General features: G+C 37.8%; 1 protein-coding gene across 2 annotated transcripts in view; it reads right to left on the reverse strand.

The window, feature by feature from the left end:
- Positions 1-13,447, reverse strand: part of aass (aminoadipate-semialdehyde synthase) — a 44,214-nt gene that overhangs the window by 17,841 nt on the left and 12,926 nt on the right. For both annotated transcript variants that reach the window (XM_062042960.1, XM_062042959.1), the window contains exons 8-14: positions 12,462-12,589; positions 12,248-12,396; positions 10,838-10,960; positions 10,442-10,553; positions 10,274-10,333; positions 7,269-7,336; positions 37-158 (exon numbers count right to left, since the gene is read on the reverse strand). In XM_062042960.1, coding sequence (XP_061898944.1) covers positions 37-158; positions 7,269-7,336; positions 10,274-10,333; positions 10,442-10,553; positions 10,838-10,960; positions 12,248-12,396; positions 12,462-12,589 — 762 coding nt within the window. The remainder of the gene's footprint in view (positions 1-36; positions 159-7,268; positions 7,337-10,273; positions 10,334-10,441; positions 10,554-10,837; positions 10,961-12,247; positions 12,397-12,461; positions 12,590-13,447) is intronic.

Consider the following 13,447-nt stretch of genomic DNA (forward strand, 5'->3'; position numbering starts at 1 on the left):
CGTAAGGGACTGTAACGACACTTGGGATGAACTCACCTACTGTGACCTGCGTCTTGTCGCTCCGGGTCAAGTATTCCACCACAGGTCCGGAGACGTATCCGGTACCGAGCATCAGAACTCGTTTCATCCCGCTTTTCTTCAAGATCTGAGACTTTGCTCTGGCGGAAGACTTGAATAAGTTATTGTGCACACAGTGTTGGGTCTCATGACATGGCAACAATAATCTTTTAACCGGGAGACATGTATGAAGAAAGTGAGATATATTCCCCCCCCCCCCTGCCCCCCAGTCCTGCAAGCTCGATTACTCTCACAACAATAACAGCATATTAGTGTGACCTTTGCGGTTAATATTCTTCCACCGGCACCAGCCACCCCTCCCCCACTCTCATTAGCCATGTGCTAATTGGATACGACGAGCGGCAGCAGGTCCGACTCCACGTCTGACTGGAGTCTCCTGCTCGTCTTAATTAAAAAAGCAAAGAAAAACAGGTTCCTTTTTCATATCTGAGGGAGGAGAACGCAGTCAGGGATTAAGATTTGCTGGCTTGTCTGGAAAAACTCTGAGATCAATTAAGAAGTCTTAAGACGTGCCCTACATAGCAGCAAGAAGACGTTAAGAAGAACAACAATAATCATCTCTACGGTCAACGCTCCTTTCCACGCCAACCTGAGAATGTACATAATCACATGACGAGGTCCAACTTGTTTGGAAAAGTTTCACTGATGACAATGAAGACAGCTTCACTTACTACTTGTGTTGGATTTTTAGCATTTATGCATCAAACTGTTTATTTAGTTGCACTAATTCTTATCTGAAACCTGGACACGGCATAAAACAAATTAAATGAAATGTCCAGGAAATATTACAAACATGGAAATGTAAATATTGAGTAGCTTTAATGGCTGTGAATACAGCGTATAACTCATGTTCTACAAATGTATGGAATCACATTCATGAAATATTAAATTAAGTACCGGTATATATTAAGAATATACTTAAAAATACAGTCAAAGTCATCCTTATTGTCAATTTTTCAACATGTGCTTGACATACAGGAAAGTCCAAACATTTCTCTCTGAACCACACACACACATAGATATATATACACATACATACATATATAAATACAGTATATACACATACATACATAAATATATATATATATATATACATACACAAATATATACATATATATATATATATACATATATATAAATATACATATACACATATACATACATACATACATATACATATATATACACATATATAAATAAATATATGAATATACATATACACATATACATACATACATACATATACATATATATACACATATATAAATAAATATATATACTCATATATAAAAAAATAAATATATATACACATATATAAATATATATATAATTATTTATGTATATATATATATATATATTTTTTTTTTATATATGTGTATATATATTTATTTATATGTGTGTATATATATATTTATATATGTGTGTATATATATATTTATATATGTGTGTATATATATATATATACACATATATAAATAAATATATATACACATATATAAAAAAAATATATATATATACTTAAATAATTATATATATTTATTTATTTATATGTGTATATATATTTATATATGTGTGTGTATATATTTATATATGTGTGTATATATATATATATATATGTGTGTATATATATATATATATATATATATATATATATATATATATATATACCGGTGTATATATATATATATATATATATATATATATATATATATATATATATATATATATATATATATATATATACACACAACATGTATAAATAAATATATATACACATGTATAAATAAATAAATATATAATTATTTATGTATATATATATTTGTTTATATATATATGTGTATATATATCTATATGTACAGTATCTGTGTGTATATGTATATACGGCGTGGCGAAGTTGATAGAGTGGCTGTGCCAGCAATCGGAGTGTTGCTGGTTACTGGGGTTCAATTCCCACCTTCTACCTTCCTAGTCACGTCCGTTGTGTCCTTGGGCAAGACACTTCACCCTTTGCCTCTGATGGCTGCTGGTTAGCGCCTTGCATGGCAGCTCCCGCCATCAGTGTGTGAATGTGTGTGTGAATGGGTAAATGTGGAAATACTGTCAAAGCGCTTTGAGTACCTTGAAGGTAGAAAAGCGCTATACAAGTATAACCCATTTATCATTTATCATTTATATATATATATATATATATATATATATATATACGCACACATATATATACATATTTATATACAAACACACACATACATTATTATGTACGCCATATATGTATAAATATGTATATACACAGTATCTATATATATATATATATATATATATATATACACACACACACACACAAATGTACACACACACACATCTTTAGACTCAAGTGTAAAAAAAAATTCATGTAAAACGATTGTTACACTTTTTAATCATACCTGCCTATTTTGTGGTACAACAAATTGAATGAAAAAAGAAGTTCAATATTTCATTTTGAATTCAAATTTAACAAAATTCAACATAAGTTAACACGACACGTCAGACTTGCCAAGATTTTAAGTTTCATTTCTTCAAATTTCCCTAGTTATAGGAGCAACTTACTTATTTTTAGTCATTGACTTTGTAATCTTAATTTTAGCATAAAAAAATAGTATTTTGTCTCATCTAGTTTTAAAAAGTGTTAAAATTGAGAAAATAACTATTCAAATAAGATAATTTGGATTTCCTTACATAGAAAATCTTGTTTTAAGTCCTGCAACATCCCAAATCAAGATGCTTCATTTAAGAGTTGCAAGCTAAATAATGCTTGTTTTCAGACTGAAATACTTAATTCTCGCTTAAAAGTCATGCTCATTACTACATATACAAATCTTAATCATCAAGTAAAATTAACTATATCTGCATAGACGGATAATGTCACTGTGTTTTTAGTATTTTTTCCTGAAATCTAGTTTTTTTTTTAATCTTATTTTTCAGCTCAGACACAGAGAGGGGCGGGGCGAACCGTTGCGGTGGGCGGAGCTTCCATTAGGTGCGCATAGAGCAGGAAGTGGAGCAAGTTAGTAACTAGTGCAACAAGCAAGAAGGAACATTTGGACAACAGGTAGAATTAGGGCTGGGCGATATATCGAGTTTGTAAGATATATCGATATATTCTTAAACAAGATATGAATTAAAAAAATATATCATAACATTGATATAATTTATTTACCGTTAAAATTACCAAACGCCGCTTATTGTTGTCTTCCTTGTCCTCCCCCGATCCCCCTCCATGGGCTACTAAACCCCTCCCCCTTTCCTTCCAAGACGTGCTTGCAGTATAAGAACATCCAAATGATTGGAGGATGCGGGAAGAACTGTGGACACTCTTGTGACTTTGGATCACATCGGACTGTCTGCCCCGCAGTTTTTGAGGACCAGTCATAGACAATTTAGAGTGAAAAGCAAATTTTATTTTTACTCGCATACAAAACATTCTAACTTGGATTGTTTCCCTGGCGTCGAGACTCTCCCGAAGGACAGTGCAGCGAAGACACAACAAACTCCCTTCTTGTCTCTCATGGACACACACCTGTTGTTGTTGACTTTGGACTAGCGACTGCACAATGCATCAAGGCCACGGAACAGAGACACACTACGGGCTTACACACACACACACATCCACAAAAATATACGCCACACAAACACACCCCTCCACCCCAACCCAACGCCCTCGACGCAAATCCCATAGGGGTGATGAATGGATGATCAGCGCCTGAGAGCTGCGGCCTACCATCATGACCTCGCACTCCCTTCCCTCTGTTGATAGATATCTCGAGATGTATGTTGTAATATGTATGTGCTTTGCTATGGAGTTTTTTTCCCACTCCAGACTGGGCCCCCTTAGGAGCCCAGTCTAGATTGTATTTTTTTACTCATCCTTCCCCAGCGTTTTACCTTTTCCCCAGCGTTTTACTTTTTTCCCATCTTTTACGGGGCGCCTTGTGGCGACCCATCAGCGTTCCTGTTCTGTAACCCTGTACACTGTTTGTTGTGTCTAATCTTGAACGGGTTTGTGCTGAAAACAAAGTTTTGTTGTGCTTGTGCAATGACAACAAAGACCTATCTATCTGGTTGGTTTTTTACCATGATGAGTCACGATTGGTTAGGGACAGGCCAATCAGAGGCAATATTGGGTGGGTCATCGAACCAGGAAGGGAAATCACAAAGTGCCTTCCTGCAAATGTATTTTTTTTTAATCGGAGTTTGATACATTTTGTATTATTTGTACAGCTTTGTTATTTATTTTACGTACAAAGACAGTTTTTCTATTTTATTTATGTTATGTCATTCTGTACTACGTAAACAGTTTCTTTTTTGTGCTGTTAATACCCATCTTGACTAACTGGGTTAATAAAAATGCCACTGACTGTTTACAGTCATACTTGCCAACCCTCCCGAATTTTCCGGGAGACTCCCGAATTTCAGTGCCTCTCCCGAAAATCTCCCGGGACAACCAATCCCCCGAATTTCTCCCGATTTCCAGCCGGACAACTATATTGGGGGCGTGCCTTAAAAGCACTGCCTTTAGCGTCGTCTCTCACCTGAAAAGGAGACTATTATATATGTCTCCGTTATCCATAGGTTTATCTATAACCCATAAAGTAGGCAGGCACGGAGCTATTTCTCAGCGTGTGTTTATTCCAGCCGGCACGTTAATACACTGACACACAACATCCGGATTCCCATCATGCATTGCTTCAAAACTACGGCAAGTAGTAATGTCCAAAATTTCCAGCCAGACAAACAATATTGGGGGCGTGCCTTAAAAGCACTGCCTTTAGCGTCCTCTCACCTGAAAAGGAGACTATTATATACTGTATGTCTCCGTTATCCATAGGTTTATCTATAACCCTTAACACGGTGGCCGAATGGATATAGTCCCTCATGAACGGTCAGAGAAGCACAAGACGGCGGCAACGCAGTATTATGGGCCACCTTGCAAGAAACATCCCGTTCTCATTTGCGGATGTTTTCAACAAATCCGTGAAGGATATGTTCCCGGATTCAGAGATCGCTCGCCAGTACTCAAATGGCAGAAAAAGGGCTACTCAAATAGTGAAAGGTAAGTGTTGTTGTTTTTTTAAGTAAGCAGCAAGTACATATATATATAATTCAACACGATTCTCGATTCAAAAACGATTTTTTCCCGATTCAAAAGGATTCTCTATTCATTCAATACATAGATTTCAGCAGATTTCTGCTGACATGCAAGCAGAGTAGTAGATTTTTGTAAAAAGCTTTTTTTTAATTGTAAAGGACAATGTTTTATCAACTGATTGCAATAATGTAAATTTGTTTAAACTATTTAATGAACCAAAAATATGACTTATTTTATCTTTGTGAAAATATTGGACACAGTGTGTTGTCAAGCTTATGAGATGCGATGCAAGTGTAAGCCACTGTGACACTATTCTTTTTATAAATGGTAAATGGGTTATACTTGTACAGCACTTTTCTACCTTTTTAAGGAACTCAAAGCGCTTTGACACTATTTCCACATTCACCCATTCACACACACACGTTCACACACTGTGCCATGCACGGCGCTAACCAGGCCCATCAGGAGCAAGGGTGAAGTGTCTTGCTCAAGGACACAACGGACGTGACTAGGATGGTAGAAGATGGGGATTGAACCAGTAACCCTCAGATTGCTGGCACGGCCACTCTCCCAACTTCGCCACGCCGTCCCCATGTCTAAAGATAATGTCAATGAGGGATTTTTAATCACTGCTATGTTGAAATTGTAACTAATATTGATACTGTTGTTGATAATATTCATTTTTGTTTCACTACTTTTGGTTTGTTCTGTGTCGTGTTTGTGTCTCCTCTCAACTGCTCTGTTTATTGCAGTGTTACTGGGTCGGGTTTGGTTTTGGAATTGGATTGCATTGTTATGGTATTGCTGTGTATTGTTTTGTTGGATTGATTAATTTTAAAAAATAAAAATAAAATAAAAAATTTAACATAAAATAAAAATAAAATAGATTTTTTTTAAATGAGAATCGATTCTGAATCGCACAACGTGAGAATCGCGATTTGAATTCGAATCGATTTTTTCCCACACCCCTAATATATATATATATATATATAATAAATACTTAAATTTCAGTGAATTCTAGCTATAAATATACTCCTCCCCCTTTAACCCCCCCCCCAATCTCCCGAATTTGGAGATTTCAAGTTTGGCAAGTATGTTTACAGTACAGTTGTCATTCACTTCAATTTTACTGAATATCGCTCAAAAATGATTATCTTTATATGTTACTTTCACCGAATAATATATCGAGATATGGGTGACGGCGGACCTACGTCACTTCCGCCTACCAATCCCCTAGCAGCCGGTCGCCATATTGAATTTGTTGAAAACAAACCAGCTCACAGCGAACAGAGCATTGACAGAAAAAGCATTTAACATTAGCACGGACAGTATAGCCAAGTTGTGGTTAAACAGGTGGATTTTTGTTCCTTATATTTACCAGAAACGAAGTGATCCGAACACACGACCCGGGACTTTGGGGGACTCCAGTGAGAACCGTCCTCGTTTTCCCGGTGTAAAGCTGCGAGCCATTTGTCTCGTCTCTGTGGGCTTTTATCACGCTTTGGCAGAACAAAATACGACCTTTGTTTCCCCTGTTTCCGGTTGTGGTTAGCACAACCAAAAACAACACAGTTTTTCTGCATTTTGGAGGCAGAATGACGGGTTTAATCAGCGTAGGTCGACAGGTTAAAGAGTAATGGCAACGGTTTGTTTTCAACGCCAGTCTGGTTGCTATGGCTCGAAGAACCCGTATGTAGCTCAGTTGCCCGGATGTCGGCCCTGCCCCATATTTCGAGATAATACTTTTTCGTCCATATCGCCCAGCCCTAGGTAGAAGTGACAGCTACCAGAGGTGGACTGTGACTCACTAGTTTCATCTTTATTTAAACATGTACGTGTAGTGACAGTATTTGTTACCTGGTCCTGTTAGCGTGACCAGGTGACAAACGAGACGTGTTAAATTACCTGTCGTGTAATCTTCTCTCACACGAGCCGTCCATTGAAGGTCATTTTAGAGTTTCAAATAGTTAGAAACATGCACAAGTACGAACTTCAACTACTCCCCCTTTAAAACAAAAACAAGTTGACCCTTTTAGGGACAGATATAACAAGTATGTTTCTTTCTTACCGGTTCTCTCGAAGCTTCTCGATGTACTCAAACTTGGACGTCAGGGCTCCGTTTGAGGTGATTACAGCCTGGATTTAACAACAAATCACCTGACATTTAGGAAAGTTTGGAAGTTTTGTGCGTGTGTTTAGTTTGGTTGGCTTGAATGTTTACGCAACGTTTGTGGTGCGTGATTATTTTTTGCTTTTGTCCCAGCATTAGCAACGTCACGTGACCGGCATGCTATAGAAGTATGCTAGCTCTATTAGCTTAGCCGAGCTCGAAGCCGTTAAAACTTTTGATGTCATGTTTGGACAAAAGTCCCACGGTAAACTCCGCCGCGTTGCTGTAGGAGGCTTCAATCTGACTTAAATTAGTTTCCACTAAGTCTGCTTGACCTTTACCGGAAGGCACGATTGGTCCACGCATGCGCGACGACTACGTCACTTCCTGGACTTCCATTGTTTTTTTTTACGAAGAAGCCCTGCGACGTTCTGTGATATTTGAGTGTTTTATTTAAAAACAGCGAGGTTTTTTTTGAGAGTGAACAAGAATATAAACATGAATTAAGGGGTAGATTTGGAAAAAAAACGGAGTATTATCCCCACATTTTCAACCACTTTCCCTCTTCTATATTTGCAATTATTGACGCACGGGGGCGCTATTGACAACCATGATTAAAGGTTTGTTTGTTATACTTTTATTTTTTTAATCTATATCTGCGGCCTGACAAAAAGTAGACTTTCAAATGATCCGTATAGTGAATTGATGTACATGATGTAAATAAAGTACCGTATTTTTCGGACTATAAGTCGCAGTTTTTTTTCATAGTGCGACTTATACTCAGGAGCGACTTATGTGTGAAATTATTAACACATTACCGTAAAATATCAAATAACATTATTCAGCTCATTCACGTAAGAGACTAGACGTATAAGATTTCATGGGATTTAGCGATTAGGAGTGACAGATTGTTTGGTAAACGTATAGCATGTTCTATATGTTATAGTTATTTGAATGACTCTTACCATAATATGTTACGTTAACATACCAGGCACGTTCTCAGTTGGTTATTTATGCCTTGTATAACGTACACTTATTCAGCCTGTTGTTCACTATTCTTTATTTATTTTAAATTGCCTTTTAAATGTCTATTCTTGGTGTTGGGTTTTATCAAATAAATTTCCCCAAAAAATGCGACTTATACTCCAGTGCGACTTATACATGTTTTTTTCCTTCTTTATTATGCATTTTCGGCCGGTGCGACTTATACTCCGGAGCGACTTATACTCCGGAAAATACGGTAGTAAAAAAAAACCTGATTGATTTATTTCCCATTTAAGGCTGGGAAAATAAATACTGTATTCTTAAGCAACGTTTGTTTTGTATGTAATCTTTTTTACGATATGGTTCTTCGAATAAAGATGACAAAATAGAAAACCATGGTAACAGTGACGGCGTGCACGGAAATAACTTGCCGTAAAACAAGTGGACGGACGTGATGTCGTTTTCGTGTAGGGTTTTTGCACTCTGCCAAAGCAGTACATTATCATTAGAGCAGTGGTTCTTAACCTGGGTTCGATTGAACCCTAGGAGTTCGGTGAGTCGGCCTCAGGGGTTCGGCAGAGGTCAAAACACACCCGACTCATCGTGTAAATACAAACTTCTCCCTATCGGCGTATTACGGATACGGCAACAGCTGACTGGTTTGCAGGTGTGTAATTTGTTGTGAGTTTATGCACTGTGTTGGTTTTGTTCTTTGAACAAGGTGATGTTCATGCACGGTTCACTTTATGCACCAGTAAAAAAACATGGTAACACTTTAGTATGGGGAAAAAATTCACCATTAATTAGTTGCTTATTAGCATGCAAATTAGTAACATATTGGCTCTAAACTAGTCATTATTAAGTACTTATTAATGCCTTATTCGGCATGACCTTATTATAACCCTAACCCTCTAACCCTGACCCTAACCAAATAACTCTAAATTAAGTCTTTATTACTTAGAATATGTTCCCCTAGTGTCCAAATAACTCTAAATTAAGTCTTTGTTACTTAGAATATGTTCCCCCATACTAAAGTGTTACCAAAAACATATAACTTTGTCTTGAATTAAAAAAAAAATGTTTTTTTATTTTTCACTAAAGAAGGGTTCGGTGAATGCGCATATGAAACTGGTGGGGTTCGGTACCTCCAACAAGGTTAAGAACCACTGCATTAGAGGCACCAGCATTTCCTGTTTATGTCCCTTCACTATAAAAGCATGTATGAGTGCATTTAGGCACTATACTGCCTTATCACACTTACATTTCTCAACACGTTCCATTTAAAAGTTTTAAAGTATCTTTGCCGAGGTCTGAAGGACAACACCAGATATGAAGTCGGAGTCCAGGAAGGAGAAGGCAGAGGAAGATTCCACGCCTGGAAGCAGACACCTCATTGCATATTCATACATTGTGATATATATTGTGCGCGGGGGGGGGAGGGCGCATCCGGATAGCCCTGTGTAAGTCGCCGTGTTGATACTAGGGACAGATAGCTCTCAGACAAATTGTATTAGAGTTGTATCCAATAGGGAATAAACAATTCTGATTTTAAGTTTATGCGTCGTGTCCTCTTTAAACATCTTCTGGCTCCAGATTAAACGAATACGTCGACACTTTCGAACATATATGAAAGGTGTTAACTGCACTTCTTTTTTGGGGGAATTTTGCCTATCATTCATCATCCTGTTGTATGACTTTATGAATTGTAACTCGTAAATAAACGCTAACAATGGAAGTTGCTCTGTTATGCCTATAAAGCGCTCTAAAAACCTCCATCAAGGTTTAAACTCCAAATTAACTTATTTTGGTCGGCATTAGCAGTAGTTTAGATGCCTGTTGTGCCGCCTCTATTTGTCCTTTGCTTACATACCGGCTTTGAAATGAGGCGGAGCGGGTTAACTTGGCTCACCTGGCGACCAGCACGACAACCACGGAATGTGCTCGGTTTGCTGTTCGACAGGACAGAGTGGAGGACTTACGTCTCGGACTTGCGGGCTGAAGTCTTCTTCTTCCAAAGGTCTGCTGGCGTCTGAAGGCAGCTGAGGAAGACAATGCACTGCAGTGGGCATCTACGCAAACAAACTTAAAAAAACCGCGGTAGAGTCTTGGTCGGCGTGGAGGATGGCGCCTCGGTCTGCGCCTCTTACCATCTCCCAGATGTAAGGAAAGAGGCGATCTCCGAAGTACTCGGTGGCCTCGATGGGCATCTGAGCCGGGAGGTTGTCGATGGAACACATGAGGATGCCGTTGCCTTCCACGCTGCAATGAGAGCATTGATGATCATTAATGGTTGAGGGAATTCATAATTGACACAACAAAATAGCATTTTACAAGTATTTTGCGGTTTTGTAGATGGTTACAGAACAAACTTTCCACTGAGGGGCCGCACGGGAAAATGAAAGGATGCGGGGGCCATTTTGACATTTTTCACTTTTTTTTTTCTCAACCCCCAAATCCCACCCCCCATTGTTTACCTGTATCTCAGCTTTTTTGTAAGGGGAGCCGGAATGTGAAGATGGCAGAGACACAGGTGTGGAGTGTACCTGTCATGGTCGATGTGCTGGTTGGCGTCGTACATGCAGAAAGGCTTGTCGATGGTTGTGCACTCGTTCATGAACTCGATGGAGCCGCCCGTGTCGGCGGATATGTCGCAGATGGCCAAGAGTCTGGCACAAACAGAAAACAAATGTTACTCTTCCACTCGTACGGAATTAACACGTGTGGAAACCTGCACCCCCGCTGCGCTGTTATTTCCATGAACCCCACCACATGGTGGCGACGTTATCCAACCCCAACATCGGATCGACTTGAGGTTTCTCGCACGTCCTTGTGACCAACAAGTATGTGTTCCAATCACTCTATCACAAAATAATAGGAGTTGTAGAAAGTATTGGAAACTCAAGACAGCCATGACATTATGTTCTTTACAAGTGTATGTAAACTTCTGATCGCGACTGTATATACAGTACATACACATATAAAAAAACATTTTTTTATATTTATATATATATATATATATATATATATATATATATATATATATATATATATATATATATATGTTTTTTTAAATATTTTTTTAAATATATTTTTATGTTTTATATATATATATATATATATATATATATATATATAAAGGTAAAAATTGTATATTTTTATGTTTTATATATATATATAAACATAAAAATATATTAAAAAATATATAAAATTATGAAAAAAACATTTATATATATATACGTATGTATACATATATATATACACCGTATTTTAAGCACTATAAGGCGCACCTAAAAACCTCTAATTTTCCCAAAAGCTGACAGTGCGCCTTATAATCCGGTGCGCCTTATATATGGACCAATATTGAGCCACAACAGGTCTCGCAACTACGGGATGCATAAAGTAACCCCAGCCTCTACTGTAGCGTCTATTCTATGCGCCTTATAATGCGGTGCGCCTTATATATGAACAAAGTTTTAAAATAGGCCATTCATTGAAGGTGCGCCTTATAATTCGGTGCGCCTTATAGTACGGAAAAAACGGTGTATATATATATATATATATATATATATATATAATATATATATTTATTAAAAAATGTTTTTTTATATGTGTATGTATATATACAGTCGCGATCAAAAGTTTTCATACACTTGTAAAGAACAATGTCATGGCTGTCTTGAGTTTCCAATACTTTCTACAACTCCTATTATTTTGTGCTAGTGATTATTTTAAGTTTTTATTAAAATAAATAAATAATAAAAATAAAAAATAAATATATATAAATAATTAAAAAATAAAAAATACAAATAAAAAAAAATATATATATATATAAACATATACACACAATGCTGGAACTGTCATTTCAATGTGACATATAGTGCCAACTAGTGGCCTGGCATGCACATTACACTCAGATTGTTGCCATGGAGCCAAAAGGTGCGCGGCGTGCGTACTTGTGTGGCAGCGGAGGCATCCCCTCATTCGTGACAAACACGCTTTTGGACGGTCGCATCAGCTTCTGCGCGTCCAGCCGCCTGAGGAGCCGGGGCGTCTGGCGGTCCCAGTAGATGCCATTGATCAGGCAGTTTGTGTAGGGCGCCACCTGCGGGTTAGCGTTGGCGTTACAAACAGGGACTGGACTAGGGCTGGAGAAGGGCGCGCACTCACGCTGGTCCTAAAGTGGGACGTGTAGAGTTCCGGGTGGTTCTCGTACTCCAGGGGGTCGTAGATGCCGTCGCTCTTCCTCATCAGGTGGTGGTGGCGACTCAGCACGGTGGCGAAGACTTTGGTCATGTCTGGAACGACAACAGCAGTCTTGTTGATGCTTGGACATGCTTCGTGTTTCACAGCGTTTACTGTAAGCAACAATATTCTCAACCCTTCTCCTGGGCGTCACACGCCAACAGTTGGGCACCGTTCACATTTCAACACACACGGGACCCATTTTCGGTACTTTTGTGTGTTAAATAATGCTATGGTATTTTTTTATTGTAATATTTAAACATGAGCTGATTATGACAACTGTGCAGTACAATTCTATCTGGTTTTCTTATTACATTTGAGTCTCCTTTGCACTGCAGTTGCACTTCCAAAACAGAGGGCAGTACTGCATTGTAAGGGTGCACAAAAAAAAAAATCAATTCACATCTGAATCGCGATTATTTCTTATTTTCAAAAATCGGTTAAAAAATACGTAACTAAATATAACAATCCCTTTTTTTTTTAAAGACGTTTTTAAGCCATCTCTATACAACCAGAAGGAGTTTTTCTAACCTGTTTTGAAAAAGTTTAATTATAATTATGATAACAAATAATACATTGCCAGAATCGGTTTGTATTGAGAATCGTGTAGAATCGATTCTGAATTGAATTGTCACCCTAGGACAGGGCTAGTCGACGACGTAATGAAGAGGGCCGCAGTTTCAAGAGCCCAAGGTCTCAAGGGGCCGGACATCAAAATGTGGATGTGGAAACACAAAAAATTACATACATGTACAAAAAAAATGTGTTCGATTAAACTGTCAATATATTATTTTTCTTCCTCAGAAGGAAGCGGAAGTATGGAAGCAAGATTGGTTGCATGAACAAAGGCACTCACTCTCTGGTAACCGAGCAACGCAGGAAGTGATCACTGATCAGTGGGAGTGACACGC

This window comes from Entelurus aequoreus, linkage group LG03 (genome assembly GCF_033978785.1).
Source record: "Entelurus aequoreus isolate RoL-2023_Sb linkage group LG03, RoL_Eaeq_v1.1, whole genome shotgun sequence".
Taxonomy (NCBI): Eukaryota; Metazoa; Chordata; class Actinopteri; order Syngnathiformes; family Syngnathidae; genus Entelurus; species Entelurus aequoreus.